Source organism: Petaurus breviceps, unplaced genomic scaffold (genome assembly GCF_028583685.1).
Source record: "Petaurus breviceps papuanus isolate PSGF00001 unplaced genomic scaffold, PetGlider_PUasm1.0 90895, whole genome shotgun sequence".
NCBI classification, from domain to species: domain Eukaryota; kingdom Metazoa; phylum Chordata; class Mammalia; order Diprotodontia; family Petauridae; genus Petaurus; species Petaurus breviceps.
The window spans coordinates 5323862-5343185 of NW_027187372.1; the positions used below are offsets into that span (position 1 = coordinate 5323862).

The window sequence follows — 19324 nt, forward strand, 5'->3', positions numbered from 1 at the left end:
ACTTTGATAGACTGGACTCTTCTCAACAATACAGGGATATAAGTCAATCCCAAAAGACGCATGATGGAGAGAAAAACGTGCATCCAGAGAAAGAACTAGAAAGAACTAAATTTATATCCAGGTGGAAGCAAAATACCTGATCTTTTTCATTCTCTTATTTGATTTTATGTCCTCTTTACCATTTTTCATTCCAGCTGGTACAATCCATCCTTATAACCTGACCATTGTATAATGTGAAAGTATTTACAGATCCTATACTTGACTATAAGCCGCCATGGGGGGAAGGGGAGGGAGGGGGACAAAATGTGAAATTCAAGGAATTGTAGAATTGAATCCTGTAAACTAAAAGGAAACAAACAAATTAATAAATTAAAGTTTAAAAAAAATGCCTACATGTGAAATCTCAAAGAGGAATATGAATTGGTCTCATGTCCAAAAGACTTCTTGGAAAAGCTAAAAAAGGATTTCAAAAATCAAATAAGAGAGTTGCAGAAGAAAAACTGGGAAAAGAAACAAAAGTTATGCAAGAGGGTCAACAGCTTGGAAAAGGAAGGACAAAAACTAAATGAAGAAAACAATTCCTTAAAAAGAACTGGTCAAATGGAAAAAACCTTCACTGAAGAAAACAACTCCTTAAGAAGTAGAACAGGCAAAATGGAAAAGGAATCATAAAAGCTCACTGAAGAAAATAACTCCTTAAAAATTAGAATTGGGTAAGTGGAAGCTAATGAGACATCAAGAATCAGTCAAACAAAATCAAAACAATGAAAAAATTAGAAAGAAAAAAATAGAAAATTTCCTCTTTGGAAAAAGAACTGACATAGAAAATACATCTAGAAGAGATAATCTAAGAATTATTGGACTACCTGAAAACCATGATCAAAAAAGAGCTTCTTGGCATCTTTCAAAAAATTATCAAGGAAAACTGCACTGATATCTTAAGACCAGAAGTTAAAACAGTCAATGAAAGAATCCACCAATCACCTCCTGAAAGAGATCCCAAAATGAAAACTTCAAGAAATAATGTAGCCAAATTCCAGAATTATCAGATCAAGGAGAAAATACTGCAAGCAGACAGAAAGAAACAAGTCATATATCAAGGAGCCATAGTCAGGATCACACAGGACTAAGCAGCTTCTAAATTAAAGAATCAGAGTGCTTGGAATATAATATTCCAGAAGACATGGGAATATGGATTACAACCAAGAATCAACTACCCAGTAAAACTGAGCATAATCTTTTTTTTTTTTTTGCTTTTTGGAGGGCAATTGGGGTTAAGTGACTTGCTCAAAGTCACATGGCTAGTAAGTGTGTCAAGTGTCTGAGGCCAGATTTGAACCCAGGTCCTCCTGCCTCCAGGGCCGATGCTCTCTTCACTGCACCACCTAGCTGCCCCTGAGCATAATCTTTTAAGAGAAAAGATGGACATTCAATGAAATAGGGGACTTTCAAACTTTCCTGATGAAAAGACCAGGGCTGAATAGAAAATTGGATCTTTAAATACAAGACTCAAGAGAAGCATAAAAAGGTAAATAGGGAAAAAATAACATGTTATTTGATAAAATTTAAGCTGTTTTCCCTACACAGGAAGATGATACTTGTAACTCTTGAGAACTGTATCTCTATAATGGTAGTAAAAAGGAGTATACATAGACCTCTAGAGGGTGTGGTATAAGCTGACTTTGATGTGATGATATAAAAAAAAAAATGAAGGGATGAAAAAAAGGATTGAACTAATAGAAGAGGAAAGGGGGAGACAAAATAGGGTAAATTACATCACATAAAGATCTACAAAAGACCTATTATAGTAGAGGTAAAGAAGGGAGAGGGTGAACATTGTTTGAACCTTACTCTCATTGGATTTGGCTCAAAGAAGGAATAACATATACACTCAGTTGGGTAAAGAAATTTATCTTACCCTATAGGGAAGCAGGAGGGGTGAAGGGAAAGAAAAGGGAGGGGCAGGGGCTGATAAGAGGGAGGACAGAAGTAGGAGAGCAAAAGAGAAAGAATAGGGTGGGAGGACTAATAGAAGGAAGGCAGATTAAGGGGGGTGTTGCTCAGAAGCAAAATAATGGTGAGGAGGGACCCAGTGAAAGGAGGGAGAAAAGTACAAAGAGGGGGAAATACATAGCTAGTAATCATATCTGTGAATGTGAATGGGATGAACTCTCCCATAAGACAGAAGCAGACAGTAGAATGTATTGAAAACTAGAATCCTACAATATATTGTTTACAAGAAAACCATTTGAAGCAGAGAGTAAAGGTAAACATAGAGTAAAGGTAAAAGGCTGAAAGCAGACTATATTATGCTTCAGATGAAGTAAAAATAAAAAAAAGCAAGGGTAGCAATCCTGATCTCAGACAAAGCAAAAGCAAAAACAGATCTAATTAAAAGAGATAAGGAAGGAAATTACATCTCGCTAAAAGGTACCACAGACAATGAAGCCATATCAATACTAAACTTATATTTACTATACTAGTGGGGGACCTCAACCTTCACCTCTCAGAACTAAATAAATCTAACCACAAATTAACAAGAAAGAAATTAAGGAGATAAACAGAATTTTGAAAAAATAGATATGATAAGACCTCTAGAGAAAACTGAATGGGGATAAAAAGGACTATACCTTTCTCTCACAAGCACATAGCACCTACATAAAATCTGACCATGTATTACAGCATTAAAAACCTTACAATCAAATGCAGAAAGTCAGAAATATTAAATGCATCTTTTTCAGATCATGATGCAATAAAAATGATATGTAATAAAGGGCTATGGAATGACAGATTAAAAATTAATATAGAACTAATCTAATCTTAAAGAATGAGTGGGTCAAATAACAAATCAAACAATCAATAATTTCATCAAAGAGAATGACAATAATGAGACAACATACCAAAATTTATGAGATGCAGACAAAGAGGTTCTCAGGGGAAATTTTATATCTCTAAATGTTTACATGAATAAAATAGATAAAGAGCAGATCAATGAATTGGGCATGCTAATAAAAAACTAGAAAAAGAACAAATTAAAAGTCCCCAATTAGATGCCAAATAGGAGAGATGAATAAAACTGAAAGTAAGAAAAGCATTGAACTAATAAATAAAACTAAAAGCTGGTTTTATGAAAAAAAAAAATGAATAAGCAATAAAATAGATAAAGCTTTGGTTAATTTGATTTAAAAAAAAAAAGAAGGAAATCAAATTACCAGTATCAAAAATGAAAAGGATGAATTCACTACCAATGAAAAGGAAATTAAAGCAGTAATTAGGAGTGATTTTGTCCAACCATATGCCAATAAATCTGAAAATTTAAGTGAAATGGATCAATATTTATTAAAATATAAATTGCCCAGATTAAAAGAAAAAATAAAATACTTAAATAACCCCATTTTAGAAAAAGAAATTGAACAAGCCAAGAGTAACCTCCCTAAGAAAAAAATCTCCAGGGCCAGATGGATTTACAAGTAAATTCTACCAAACATATGAAGAATAATCAATTCCAATACTATGTAAACTCTTTGGAAATACACGTGAAGAAGGAATGTTATCAAATTCCTTTTATGACACAAATATGGTGCTGATACCTAAACCAGGAAGTCAAACCAGAGAAAATAAATTGTAGTCCAATTCCCCTAATGAATATTGATACAAAAATTTAAGTTAACTATTAGCAAAGAGATTACAGCAATTTATCATCTCAACAATACCATGACCAAGGGTATATACCAGAAATGTAGGGCTGGTTCAATATTAGGAAAACTATCAACATAATTGACCATATTAACAACAAAACTGAAAGAAATCATGATTATCTCCATAGATGCAGAAAAAGCTTTTGACAAAACACAGCACCCGTTCCTATTAAATACACTAGAAAGCACAGGATAAATGGAGTTTTCCTTAAAATGGTAAGTAGTATCTATCTAAAATATCAGTGAGCATTATATGTAATGGGGATAAGAGAATCAACTGAAAAACTACTTGAAATAATTAACAACTTTAGCAAGGTTGCAGGATATAAAATAAACCCACATAAGTCATCAGCACTTCTATATATTACTAACAAAGTCCAACAGAAAGAAATATCGAGAAATTCCAGTTAAAAATAACTGTAGACGTGAGGCTAGGTAGCACAGCGAGTAAGAGCACCGGCTCCAGTGTCAGGATGACCTGGAGATCGAATCCCGGGCTCAGACACTCAGCACCACACCCAGAAATAACTGGCCGTGTAACCTTGAGCAAGTTACTTAACCCTGATTGCTTAAAAAAAAATAACTGTAGATAATATAAAATATTTGGGAATCTATCTGTTAAGACAAACTCAGGAACTATAAGAACAGAATTACAAAACACTTTTCCCACAAATAAAGTCAGATCTAAACAAGTGGAAAAATATCAATTGATTATGGGTAGATTAAGATAATATAATAAAAATGACAATTCTATCTAAACTAATTTACTTATTCAGTGTCATACCAATCAAATTATCAAAAATTATTTTATAGAGCTAGAAAAAATGACAAATCATCTGGAAGAACAAAAGGTCAAGAATATCAAAGGAATTAATGAAAAAAAATGCAAAGGAAGGTGGCCTAGTTGTACCAGATCTAAAACTATATTATAAAGTGGCAGTCATCAAAACTATTTGGTACTGGCTAAGAAATAGAGTGGTGGATCAGTGGAAGAGGTTAGGTAAAAAGGGCACAGTGGTAAATGACTATAGTAATCTACTACTTGATAAATCCAAAGATTCCAGCTTCTGGGATAAGAATTCACTATATGAAAAAAATTGCTAGGAAACATGGAAAATGGTATGGTAGAATGTAGGCACAGACCAATATCTGCTTGGTCAAAATGGGTACATGATTTAGACATAAAGGGTGATACCACAAGCAAATAAGGAGAGCAAGGAATAGTTTACCTGTCAATTCTATGCAGAAGGGAAGAATTTATGACCAAACAAGAGATTGAGAACAGTATGAAATGCAAAATGGATAAAATTAAAAAAGTTTTTCCACAAACAAAACCAATGCAACCAAGATTAGAAGGAAAGCAGAAAGCTGGGAAACAATTTTTACAGCAAGTGTCTCTGATAAAGGCCCCATTTCTCAAATATGTAGAGAACTGAGTCAGATTTATAAGACTACATGTCATTCCTCAATTGATAAATGGTCAAAGGATAAGAACAAGCAGTTTTCAAATGAAGAAATTTAAGCAATTTAGTCATATGAAAAAATGCTCTAACTCACTATTGATTAAAGAAATGCAAATTAAAATAGCTCTGAGGTACTACCTCACACCTATCAGATTGGCTAATATTGACAAAAGGAAAATGATAAATGTTGGAGATGATGTGGGAAAATGGAAAATTAATGCACTGTTGGTGGAGTTGTGAACTGATCCAACCATTCTGGAAAGCAATTTGGAATTATGCCCAAAGGGCTATAAAACTGTCCATACCAAAACTGTCCATAACCTTTGATCCAGCAATATCATTACTAGGTCTGTATCCCAAAGAGATCATAAGAAAGGGAAAAGGACTCATATGTATGTAAATATTTATAGCAGCTCTTTTTGTGATGGCAAAGAATTGGGAATTGAGGGGATGTCCATCTACTGGGGAATGGCTGAACAAGCTGCGGCATATCAATATAATGGAATACTATTGTGCTATAACAAATGATGAACGGGTGGATTTCAGAAAAATCTGGAAAGACTTACATGATACTGAGTGAAAAGAGCAGAACCAGTAGAACATTATAACCAGTAACAGCAACATGTGCGATGTCCAACTTTGATAGACTAAGCTCTTCTCAGCAATACAATGATCTAAGACAATTCCAAAAGACTCATGATAGAAAATGCTATCCACATCCAGAGAAAGAACCATGGAGTCTGAATATAGATCAAAGCATACTATTTTCTCTGTCTTTTTGTCCCTTTCTCATGGTTTTTCTCTTTTGTTCTGATTCTTCTTTTACAATATGACTAATGTGGAAATGTTTATCATCACTGTACACCTATAACCTATATGAGATTCTAACTGTCTTAGGGAATGGGGAGAAAAAAGAGGGGGGACAAAAATTTGGAACTCAAAATCTTATAAAAATGAATGCTGAAAACTATCTTTACATGTAATTGGAAAAAATAAAATACTATTAAGTGGGAAAAAATAAGAATGGAAACCTCCAGATCTTTTTCACCCATAATCCAGCTGTTGTTTAATCTGTGCAACTAAAATTTTAAATCCCAAGTATAGTACTTTATTCAGGTTAAATTTCCATACATTTAAAGAATTACAAGATCCAACTGCCTTCTGAATTATGAAAGGATTAAGATATGTCAAGCACAGTTTGAGCATGAATTTTAAGTATTCAAGATATATTATTTTGACCTAATTGCTAGGAAATTAACAAATCATTTATGATTTATTATGGTTGATTATTATGATTATGGTTGGTTTCCATCTATTATCAGAACACTTGATTTGCCACAATTTCTTGCAGGGCAGGTAGATGACGCAATGGATAAAATGCTGGGCCTGGAGTCAAAAAGACTTCTTCCTTGGGTTCAAATCTGGTCTCAGATTTGAACTTCCTAGCTGTGTGACCCTGGGAAAATCACTTAATCCTATTAAATAACACTTGCTTCATCTGTAAAATGAGATGAATAAGGAAAGAGCAAACTATTCAAGTATCTTTACTATGAAAACCCCAAATGAGATCATGAAGAGTTGGACATGACTGAACACACACACCTATTTCTTGCCTATGCCATAAGACAACAATCTTTTTTCCCATGAAATAAAAAAGAATTTAAAAAAACATTATTATCGGGACGGCCAGGTAGCACACTGAGTAAGAGCACTGGACCCAGAGTTGGGATGACCTGGGATCGGATCCGGGCTCAGACACTTAGCACACACCCAGAAACACCTGGCCGTGTAACCTTGAGCAAGTTACTTAACCCCAATTGCTTTAAAAAAAAAAACCAAACACATTATGATCTCAAACATCAATAAATTTATCAATACCTCAATTCAAATTTTCTTACCTGTTTAATTTCATTTTTGGATTAAAATAGGAATCTGTTTTCTGAGGTGTAGAATAGTTAGGAAGAACTTGTATGTCAGTGTCTGCTTCTTTCAACACTTCACAGGGTGGTTTAGCAGCAGAGGCTAAAAAACAAAGATTTCCAGGGACTCATAGCTCTGGTGCTGAATGTGTAAGCCTTTCACATACTTTGGGAGGACAACCTCCGTACATTAACATGCCACAAAGCACTCGAAACTTTACAAAATGCTTTCCTCACTACCTCCCAGTGAGGGAGGTAGTAGTACTATAAAACCTCCATTTTACAGACCACAGAAGTAAGGCTCAGAGAAACTAAATGCAGGTCAATGATAAGATCAACAAGCAAGTATCAATCAATAAGCATTTATTAAATCCCTGCTGAGGTAGGGAAAGACAGCACGTAATGTGTACAAATACATACACAATGTAGGGATAACAAAGGGATCACTGATTTCAATGGTATAGGGAATTGCCAAATGAGGAAACTATCCATAAAGGCAAACTGCATATTCTCTTTAAATTATGCCAGCTTCTTCTTGAGAAACAGGGAATTTCTTTCTTGGGACATCAATTTTGTGGATTAGTCCAAGTCAGACATGCTTCATTCCCCACTTGCTGACTTTTTGGCCTTTGCCACTGTCCCCTCCATGGATCTTCATCATCACCTCCAGTTAGCTCCCTTTTATGTATTTCTTTCCTTGTTAGAATACAAGCTCCTTTAGAGCAGGGATTGTATGTTTTAGCTTATATTTATTTGTATCCCCAGTGCTTAGTATGGTATTTCACACACAATTTTAATAAATGCTTGTTGCCTGCCTACCTACTTGAATCTCTATAAGGTTACAGGCAGAAAAAATACCATATATATAGGTTATTTAAATTCAGCTAGAAGAGGGCACTAGCAATTAGAAGGATCAGGAAAGGCTTTTTATAGGTGATATTTGAAGCCTATCTTAAAGGAAGAGAGGGATTTTATAAGGTGGAAGTAAGCAGAGTGTGTATTCTAAGCATAAGGGACAGCCATTGAAAAGGAAGACAAATGGGAGCGCTATGTGTGAGAAAAGAGACCATTTTGGCTAGGGGGTAGCATGTAGGAGGAATCCGCATGCTGTCTTTTTAACTCTTTACACTTTGGCTTTTAGCCTCATTAAACTAACACTTCCTCTCCAAAGTCACCAATGATCTTTTAGTTGCCAAATCCAGTAGCCTTTTCTCAGTGCTCATTCTCCTCAACCTCACTGCAGCCTTTCACAGTATTGATCACTCTCTTCTTGATACTATCCTCTCTCTAGGTTTTTGGAACACCACGCTCTCCTTGTTTTTCCTCTTACCTATCATACAGGTCCTTCTCAGTCTCCTATGGTGGATCCTTATTTAGGACCTCTAACCACTGGGTGTCCCACAGGGCTGTTCTTTTTCCTCAATACTATTTCACCTGGTGATCTCATGACCTCCCATGGATTTAATTATCTGTATGCTAATGACTCTCAAATCTACTTATCCTGCCCAAAGCTCTCTGCTGACTTTCCGGGTCTCTAACCACCTCTCAGACATCTTGAAACGGATGTTCAGCACACATCAACTCAACATGTCCAAAACTGAACTAATCTTTCCCCCTAGATCTTCTCCACCTCTTAACTCCGCTATTATTGTTGGGGTTCCACTCTCCTCCCAGTCCATCATCCTTAATGCCTCACTCTCTCACTACCCACATCCAATCTGCTGCCACAGCCTCTCAATGTCACCTTTGCAACATCTCTTGAATATGGCTTCTTCTCTCCTCTGATCCTGCCACCACCCTGGTACAAGCCTATATCACCTCACACCTGGAAAACTGCAATATATTGCTGGCTGATGATCAGGGTCTACCTGCCTTAAATCTCTCCCTATTCCAATCCATCCTCCATTTAGCTGAAAAAGCAATTTTCCTAAAGTACACAACTGATCATATTGCTTTCCTATTCAATAAACTCTAGTGGCTCCCTATTGCCTCCAAGATCAAATATAAATTCCTGTTTGGAGTTCAAAGACCTTTATAACTGTCCCGTCATTATCTTTCCAATTTTCTTACATCCTTTTCCCCACTCCTCTTAGGTTGCTTGAAGAAGACACTCCATTTCTCTGTTCTGGGCATTTTCTCCAACTGTGCCCCATGCCTGGAATGTTCTCCCTCCTCAATTCTACCTATCACCTTTCCTGGCTTCCTTTAAGTCTCCACTAAAATTTCATCTTTTATAGGAAGCCTTTCTGAACCCCTCCCAATTCTAATGCCTTCCTTCTGCTAATTATTTCCTATGTGTCTTGTATATAGTTTGTTTTGTATACATATTTTTTGCATATTATCTCCTTCAACAGATTTTAAATTCTTTGAGGGCAGGGACTATCTTTTGCCTTTTTTTGTATCCCAAGTACTTAGTACAGAGCCTGGCACAAATTGGAAATTTACAGGTTGATAAATATCACTGTAAACGTATCCAGCAGGTAACCTGAAATCACTTGCAAATGTTTCAGAAGTTTTTTACCTCTTTCCCCACTAGAGTCTTTATATATGCACCAGAACCAGAATTATTATGAGGATTAAATCTCATTAGCTATTTCTTTTGTGGTTTTCAGTGACAATGATCAACAACTAAGCATAAGTTTATTGTGAATTAGTTTCAATGCAAAGTAAGTTGCTATTACGCTTTGTTTTAGTGCAAGAGATGTTACTTCCAAGAGGTGACTGGTCAGTTGCTATTTGTTTCTCCCACTTCTTTTCTAGTCCAATTTTAAGTCATTCTATGAGGTAAGACAAGCTATCAGTAAAGTAGTTTTGCATGTTATAGGGACAACAGTCAGAGTGTCAGAGAGGAAATCATCTTAAGTCTGCTAGTTCACTATGAATTTTAACCTGAACTTCAAAAAAAGTTTTATTTCATATGTCAAAATAGCAATTTCCCCTATTGTTTAATGACTTGTCAATAAGACAAATGAAGTTATTCAACTTACCTGCAATATACCTAGATTCAGTTTCTCCTTTGTTCACATGGCGTTTAATATGTCCTATCATATCAGTTCTTCGTGTGATGGTTGCTGAACAAATGATACAGTGATAATGGGCCCCCATCTTACTAGATGTCTACGAACAAAGTAAAGTTAATTAAACCACAAGATACTAAAACTACATTAAAGCTATCTGAGATTGCAAGAGTATATAAGCTAGGAGTCTTGGGACAGAAGCTCCAATACAGGGGTGGGGAACCTGTATCTTCAAGGCCACATGTGGCCCCTTAGGTCCTCAGGTACAGTTCTTTGAATCCAAACTTCACAGAACAAATGCTCTTAATAAAAGGATTTGTTCTATAAAACTTGGACTCAGTCAAAAGACCACACCCAAGGACCTAGAGGGCCACATGTGGCTTTGAGGTTGCAGGTTTCCTACCCCTGGTCTAGGTCCTTAGGTCTGTACCTCTAGGTTCAGAATGTTCTACTCAAGAAGGTAAAAATACAAAGTCCTTGGGGTAAGGAAGTCAGAGGGCAGAGATCAGCTTAGTATGATTACTAGACTATTTTAAACAAGCTAAGAAACTAATTATTGAGGAGTCACTATAAATTAATAAATGGAGGTTAACATTTTATTTATTTTCAGAACAGTTAAACTTTATTTTTAGTTCCAAAATCTCACTCCCTACACTCTTGAGAAGGCAAGAAATACAATATTCATTATACCTATGAAGTTATTCTGAAAAAATGAAGAGAAAAAATGTTTCACTCTGCACTCAGAGTTCATCAGTACTCTATGGAGGTAGATAGGATTTTTCATGAGTCTTTTGGAATTGTGAAGGATCATTTTATTGATTAGAGTTACTAAGTCTTTCACAATTCCTTATCTTTACAATATTGTTGTTACTAGGTCTTAGGTATGGAATAGGAAAAGTAAATTATGAAATAAGAAACCTGATATTTTTAACTTTAGGGAAGGAAAACAAACTCTAATTACTATAATAAAGCAAGTTTTATTATTCTAAAAAAAATCATTACCTGGTCTCCAATAAGGTTTGGTTTCACTGGTCGACAAGGTAAGTGACAGATGCACATCCTGTAACCTAAAATAGAGAATGGCCTTCAAATAAATGTTATATACTTCAATTTTTTCAAAAGAACTAACTTTAGGTACTTCCTCAAACCAGCATAATTCAGAAGTCCTCAGCAGCTTGGGCAATGGTTTCATGAGATGACAGGGTAAAGAGAATGAATCTTTATCACTTGCTAGGCCAGTCTTCTAGTAAGGAGGCTCTTCAAATTTTATCTAGGCTGTATTTTGTATGACAAGCATACAATTAGCTGGTGGCAAATTTATGAAGCCGTTCCAGTTTAAGATCTCCTAGAATCTGTGCTCTGTTGCCATAGCTTGGAAAACCCAGGGTTAAGCATGTATCATAGATAGAAAAGAACTTTAGAGATGGTATTCAACATGTATGTGAGGTTCAAGCCCAAATAAATGTTCAGCTACATAGGAAGAGGTATTAACAACTTTACTAACTTGACTCATGTTTACATGTATACCATTAATTAAATTAATTCCTTTTTGCATAATGTGCTAGAAAAAGCAGAATTTGGTCAGGACACTTGAGTTTTGATCCTGACTCTGCCACCAACCAGCTGGGTGATTTCAAGAAAGCTATAACCTTCCCTAGGCTTCAACTTCTTCATCTCTAATCTATTTGCCCACTCTACTGGAATTGTTCTTAAAAATAAAATTCTTCAACGTCCTTCATAGTTCTGTACCATCTGATGCTTTTAACTATCCTTTATTCCTCTTGAAACTCCCTCCTTCCCTGGTACAGGATTAAAATGGCTATTTTACTTTTTTTTGGTGGCTTTTTTGGGTCTACTTCCTCCTCCTCCTCTCCTGGACCCTAAATGAATATACTTCCCCAAAAGACATTCTTTATTCTTTTTAAAAATCTGTATTCTTTCCCTTAGCTATTTCTTCTGTTCCTACGCTTTACATTATTAATGTCATGCAGATGACTTCTAAAGCTTCAGTTTCAGTTCCAATTTCTCCACTGAGGTCCACTTCTATATTTTTAATTGTCCATTAGACATCTACACATGAATATCCTTAAAACACCTCAAATTTAATAGGTCTAAAACCAAACTCCATCATCTTTCCTGTCAACTACCTCTTCTTCAGGCCCTTATTTTTGTTCTTCTGACGATCAAATCATTCTTGCAATAACCCATACTCAGTCACTTTCAAGTTCTTTCTCTACTTATTCTCCAGAAATAAGCTGTCACGAATTTTACTACCATCACAAAGTCACTGCTTATGTGAAGCTTGAAAAAAATAGCTGAATAGAATTAAAAATAAAAAAACCTAATGCCATTTATAAGAAAAAAAGCAAAAATATTCTGTTTATCAGTCCCTACTTGACAAGTGTTAAGTGGCTGTTTTCATTCCTTCCTTTAAAATTCATTCTGATTGGTCAAATCATGCCAAAGTAGAATCACAGAGCTGGAAGGGAACTTAGAAACTACAATCACAATCTCAGAGTTAGAAATGACTACAGATACTGAAGGAGCTGCTTCTACATCCCTAGGTAGTTCTCTAGACTCTGAAGAAGACCTCCAGTGATGGGAAGCGATTCTTCCTGAGGGAGTACTTTTCATTTTTACAAAGCTCCATTTATTTAGAAGATCACATAACTTAATCTTTATTTTGGACATGAGGAAATAGAGGTCCACAGGTTAAATGACAACCAAGTCAATCACATTGCCAGTGGCAGACTGGAACTAAAACTCAAGTCTCCTAATTTTTGTTTGCAATATTGTCTTCCTTGTAACCAAAAAGTATATAAATACTTGTTTTGCCTTTATGACATTAATTCTAATTCATACGTGCCCAAATTTCATTCAATAAGACAATAAAAGTTATATTTTCCTTAGGAACAACCTAGACTTCTGCATTAAAAAATAATAAAAACTAAGATGTTAATACATTTAAAATTACACAAATTCATGCACTACATTATTTGACACTAAGCTACTAGGTCAAAAATGTTAGAAATAGTAATATTTGCCAATAAGTTAGTAAGGAAGGGTCTAGTTAGAATAGCACACATATCCCAAACTTCTCTCCCTCCACAATAAAAACAAGCTAGAAGCCAGTGAGAAATGGAAACTGTGCAATTCTAAAAGGATAAGAAAGTGCTGTGATATTGTCACAAACCAATAGCTTATAAAGCTGTACTTTTCATTTATTACTGAGTCTTATTAAGTGACAAAAAAGCTACAATAGCTTTTTCTTGAAAATGCTTAATTAAAAATAACCACTACCAAATATGGAACTGAATGCTGTATCACATACATTAAATATCTTTTTTTTTTAAATGAGCAGCTTTGAAATTACAAACCTTCAAATTCAACAGAAACTTTCCAGTGTAAATTCTGAAGGTGTCGATGAAGTTTATGACTATAACAAGCTTTGAATTTTTCCTCAGGGCACAATGGACAAGGTTTTTTACCAGCTAAAAAGGAACAGACATAAAAAAAGGGAAACAAACCAGTTATTAAAGAATAGAACTACTCTGTAATTCAGCTGAAACTCCCTCTACAATCAAATTTAACTGCTTTCTTTGTAGTAGCCTCATCACTGGGGACCTTGGCAATAGTTAGGTGACATCTGCAGTCTGTTGTCTAGGATCTCTTATTTTTAGCAATCTTTACCACCTAGCTCCTCCCCCTGTATCTAGCTAATATTTTTGCTGCCACCAGTGAAGGAAAGGAATGGTACTTGTAGTATCTTGCATGCACTTCTCATACAATGACTGTCTGCTGATAAGCTAGTACAGGAATCGCTTTTTAAAACTCAAAGTTTGGCTTATAAGGAATAGCAATTCCCTCATATAGGTAGAAAAGCAAGATAGAGGAGGCAAAGTCATTCTTACGATATTTCTTTCCTTCTCTAAGACACACTTGCTAGACAGAGGGAGGATCCTCAGGTGGGAGAAACTAATTGTAATCAAAAAGTATTTATTAAGCACCTATTATGTACTAGGTACTGGGTATTTGAAGATAAAAAAAAATGAAACCATTCTTACTTTCAGGGATATCACTTTTTTTAGGAGATTGCATGTACATATATCACATATATAAGCCATACAGGATAAATTCTGAACAAATACCAGTTTGTTAGGAAAGTGGGATGACTAGGTGGTTCAGAAAAGGTTCTATGAGAAGGTGATACATGAAGTGTAAAGGAATCTAGGAAGCAGAGGGAGGTAAGAAGGAAGTAGAGGGAGGTAAAAAGGCATTGGGGATATATCCAATACAAAGGCAAGGTGAGGAGAGATGAAGTATTATGTAGAAAGTGGGAAGAGTAATACATAAGAAGTCTGGAAATAAAGGCTGAAGTGAGGTCATGAAGGGTTTTAAAAGCTAAACAGAGATATTTCTATTTGATTATAGGAGCAATAAGAGAAGCTCTGAGAATTTATTGAGTGAGGAACACCACTGGTCAGCTCTTGCACTTAAGGAAAGGCATTTTGGCAATGTGTGGAAGATAGTCTGGATTAGGGAGACTTGATACAAGGGGACCAATTAGAAGGCCACTGCAATAGCCAAGACAAGAGGCAATGAACTAAGTTTATGGGTATGTAAGTGGAGAGGGATCAGAGGTTGAGCGATGTGGCAGAGGGAGAAATAGTAAGATTTGGCACCTCGCTGGAAAATATAGAGCAAGAAAAATGTTAAGGAAAAGTTGTACCTTTGACAGAAATAGAGAAATTTGGAAGGTGGTGGATTTTGGGGAAAGATAACAGTTCCGCTTTGGATATGATGAATCTGGGTTATCTAGTTTGAAATGTTGAAGAGGGCAGTTGGATGTAGAACTGAATTTTAGGGGAAAAAAATGGTGCTAGATGTATATATCTATTAGTTGTCTGCAAAGAGATAATTAAACCCATGGGAGGTGATGAGGTTACCGGTAAAGTATACAGAAAGAAGAAGGTCCCGGATACAGCCTTAGAGAACACCCATGGATGGAGATGTGGTGGGATAATATGAATGATTAGCCAGTAAAGGAGCCTAAGAAGCAATGGTCAGAAAAGTATTTTAAAAGAACCAAGAGAACAGTAACACAAAATTCAGAAGAAGATAGTAGTTAACAGTATCAAATGCAGGAGAGAGGTCAACAAGGAACAGGACTAAGAAAAGACCATAAAGTCTGGTGACTAAGAGATAGTTGGTATTTTTGGAGAAAGCAGTTTCAGTTGAGTGATGAAGTCAGAACATAAAGGTTGAGGACAAAGAAAGGAAAGATGTAGGATGACAACTAGAGGGTTCTTTGGGTCTAGTTTTAGGGGTGGGGCATGTAATAATATTAATTATATAATTATTGTTGATTGTAAGCCCCAGCAATATGCCTATATCCATACTGTATCTAGAATAGTAGTAAATGAATGGCTACAGCACTTTATCTGCGTAGGCACCTGTGTAGTAAGAGTGAAGAACTGACCTAGGGAGAACTTATGCCGTAGAAAGGCTTATTATAATATCATTATCATACATACATACCTCCTCTTATGGGATTTTCTATATGCATTGGGGGTAATCTCATGCAGTTCTACTGTGGCTGGGACTTCTCCCCTATTACCCAATCCCTCAATAAACCTCTCCTACCTTTTTAATATTCATAATTTCTAATATATAATTGCATCCTTACCCTATAAAAATCCACCTTGCTTTCTCTGAAGTTGCTGGTTCCTCTTGGAATTTAGCCCGCTTCATGAGAGGCATCAATCTCAATAAAGGTCTATACTTGGGATTAGAGGTGGTCTGACTGAATTTTTTGAAATGGTTCCACCACAAAACATCATGAAACCACAACAGTTTTTTGGAACTCTGAGTGAGCAGAGTTTAAAGCATGACAATTCCACTGGCATAAGGAACTCTCAGGTGAGGAAACCCCTTCTACCAACACAGGCCATAAACTTTTCTGCAATTTAAAGTCTTAGTTGTCTACAACAAAGGTGTTATACTAAACTTAGAGCTGGCCCAACCAGATTAAAATGTAATTGGGAAATAATTTATGAAATAAAAACTAAAACGGAACACAGATAATGTTAATATGTGGTTTTCTAAGTCAATAAACTGCAGTGAATCTTATGTGTGGTTTAGTGGCCCCTTTATACTTGAGTTTGACAGTACTGACCTACAGCACTAAAAGATTAAATGACTTGGCCAGGGTCATATGGCCAATGTGTCAAAGGTGGGATTTGAGACAGATTTTCTTGGCTTTGTTGACAGATCTTTATCTATACCACCATGCCGCCCCCTCCAAATATATGTGTATATGTATGTATGTGTGTATGTATGTATATATATATATATATATATCAATCATAGATATCTGTCTACATAGATCTATTTGTTCTCCCTCTTGCAGATATACACATGTATGCATGCATACACAGTATGAATACAGATATAGTATTTATGATGTAAATTCTACTTCCAAAAGGATCTAAACTGGCTTACAAGTTAATACAATACAACAGAATAATGAGGGGTAAAAAAGAACAGAGTCCCTCTAAAAGAAGTAAAAAAAAAAAAAAAGATATTACCAGGCACATAATGTAAACTGAAGTGTGTGTGGGTAATTACAACTTGGGTACTGAATTCAGCTCTAAGTTCTTGAGGGCTCAGTAGAAAAGAGAAACATTCAATTACATTGTTTTCATCTTCAGACAGAGGCAATCTTTTTTCCAGAACAAATCCCAAACTAGAATTTATTGCATCTTCCTTTATCTAAGTGACAATGAGTAATTTTCAACTACAGTTTAATAAAAAACAGCAATTTGGCAAGAGGACTCATATTAAACTTCTATAAAGGCAAAGGGACAGAATTAGATCTTAATTCAATATGGGTGTTTTTGTGTGTTTGTCAAAGAAGGTGAGCAAGGAGTTGAAAGAATGATGGCCCAGGAATTTCGATTTCTGATGATCTAACAGTCTAGGGCTAGAAGTCAGAAAATTAAGATGAATTATTAACATGACCATTAGATTGTCTCTCTTCAATTAGCAGGTATGCTAAGCAAGCCTTTAACTTATTGAGTAGCAACCTGATAATATAGGTAAATATTTAAAGAATTTTATTGTTTAATATTTCAATTTTTATTACCCTTTTTTTCCTAGACATAATGTAATAAGCTGCATTGCTATTTTTTAAAAATTACTTTAAAAGAAATGCTTGAAATTCAGCAAAAGGGGAAAATGTCACGTACAATTTAGTACATGTTTGATGAACAAGCACATAACAAATAACAAATGTTTGTTATTTGTAATGAGTTATATGTGTGATTTGTGCATTTAATTTTTGTTTCTATTGATTGACATCTGATATGGGAAAAGCTTAAGAAAAGGGTAACATTTCAAATGAGGTAATAATTATAAAGCCCTTAGCATTGTGCCTGTCACATAATAAGCACTAAATGAATGTTAGCTATTTTGAAATATTGTTATTTTGATGGCAGGCAGGACAAATGCTTAATTTAATTCTTCTTTTCCTATCTATAATAATAAAACAAATGCTGGACATAGGTCTTAGGATCTGGAAAGCACTTTTAAAAAAAATGGTCACAGGTAATTCCTTCAAATAAACAACATAATCTCCATTAGGATATGGAAAGAAATTTCTTATGTTTCAATGTTCTATAATTTTTACCTACAAATGATTAAGACCACAGGTGTCAAACTCCATGAACCAGATTAAAATTTAATTGGGAGATGTTTAATAAAATAAATAAAAATACAACACAGATAATGTTGATTTGTGGTTTTCTAAGTCAATATGTGGCTGCAGGGATCATTTCTATTTGAGTCTGACTCAATCATTGATCTAGACCTTGTGAAAAGTACTTCCTATTCCAAGATCAAATTACCTGTCCTCTCTTAGCTCTGGAGCAATCCTATCCTCTCCAGCCCTGTACACTGCGGAAGATTCCTCAAATCCTGGCAAGTCATTCCATCTTCCCTGGCCTTGGTTCTCCATGTGTAAATGTGGGGGTTGATGGCTTCCAAGGTCCCTTCTCACTCTAAATTTAGGAATTCGGTTTTTTTTAATCCTTTGAAACATCTCTCACAATGACTTCTTCCTTTCTCTTCCCAATATTAGCACCCTCGTTATAGTTTATTGCAATTGTACTACAGCTAAACTTTCCAGTCTTTCTCTCTTCTAATTTAATATACATGTCACTGCTAATGCTAATTTTTCTAACAGTGCCTTTCAGCTTACCACGCTCCTGCTCAAAATTCTAGAATGGTTCCTTCAATTAAGTTTAAACTCCTAAGCCTGGTATTCTGGGCCCTTCATAATCTGGTGCCAGCAAACTTCACTACATGTCTTTTCTACTGTTCCCAGTAAGTACCTTACTGGAAAGCTGGTTTTCTTCCTATACTCTCACCTTTGCATATTCCTACCTCTGTTCTACTATTTCAGCTATTTCCTTACCTGAAATGTCCTCCTTCTCCCTTGTCCACTTCTCCATTAAATCTTTTCTACCTACTTTAGCCTACTTTGATTTCTTCTTCGAACTATTGAAATTATATTCAGTAAACAGTTTAGCATTTAGTTATTTTAATTGCTTGAGGGGGTCAAATTATTTCTCCCTAGAGTAAAACCTCCTGGTGCATAGGAATGGTGTTTGATAATTGAGTATCAAATAGTGCCTAGGCATAACGTTACAGAAGACAGTGACATGGCCATTATCATCCTTAAAAGATCAGCACTATAAGGAGGTTTGACTACATCAGGTAGGAGCAGAATTTAGTCTCTCCTCTACCACTAGCTGAGTGACTAGGAACAAGGAACTTCTCTGGGTCTGTTTCTTCAGCTATAAAGTGAAAGAATTAGGTTACATTATCTTTAAGATCTTTAAATAATACATGGTCTAATAATAAAAGGAAAATTTCCCATCACTAGAAAGTCAGGACAGTTTTTAAGTGAAAATCTTAAGTGAAAAACTGACAAATCATAATGGAATCAATATTTAACTGAAATGAAAGAAAAAGAGGTAGGGAATGAATCTTAGTTGTAGAAAGCAAATGATCAAAGATTAGGGCAACAAATTTCATGGGCTTTATTTTAAATTCCAGTCAGGTTTATGGTAAGGTAGGAAAAATTAAAATTTTTTTTCAAATCAAAACAATGTTTTCAACGTAACACTCATTTATAATTTAAGTGAATTATCATCAAAAGTATTTGT

General features: G+C 35.3%; 1 protein-coding gene across 3 annotated transcripts in view; it reads right to left on the bottom strand.

Annotated features, from left to right (window-relative positions):
- TRMT1L (tRNA methyltransferase 1 like) overlaps positions 1-19324 on the bottom strand; it is a 60845-nt gene that overhangs the window by 30709 nt on the left and 10812 nt on the right. For 2 of the 3 annotated variants that reach the window (XM_069074425.1, XM_069074423.1), the window contains exons 4-7: positions 13475-13588; positions 11100-11164; positions 10068-10197; positions 7060-7183 (exon numbers count right to left, since the gene is read on the bottom strand). In XM_069074425.1, the coding sequence (XP_068930526.1) occupies positions 7060-7183; positions 10068-10197; positions 11100-11164; positions 13475-13588 (433 nt within the window). The remainder of the gene's footprint in view (positions 1-7059; positions 7184-10067; positions 10198-11099; positions 11165-13474; positions 13589-19324) is intronic. The other variant, XM_069074424.1, reaches the window with a different exon arrangement.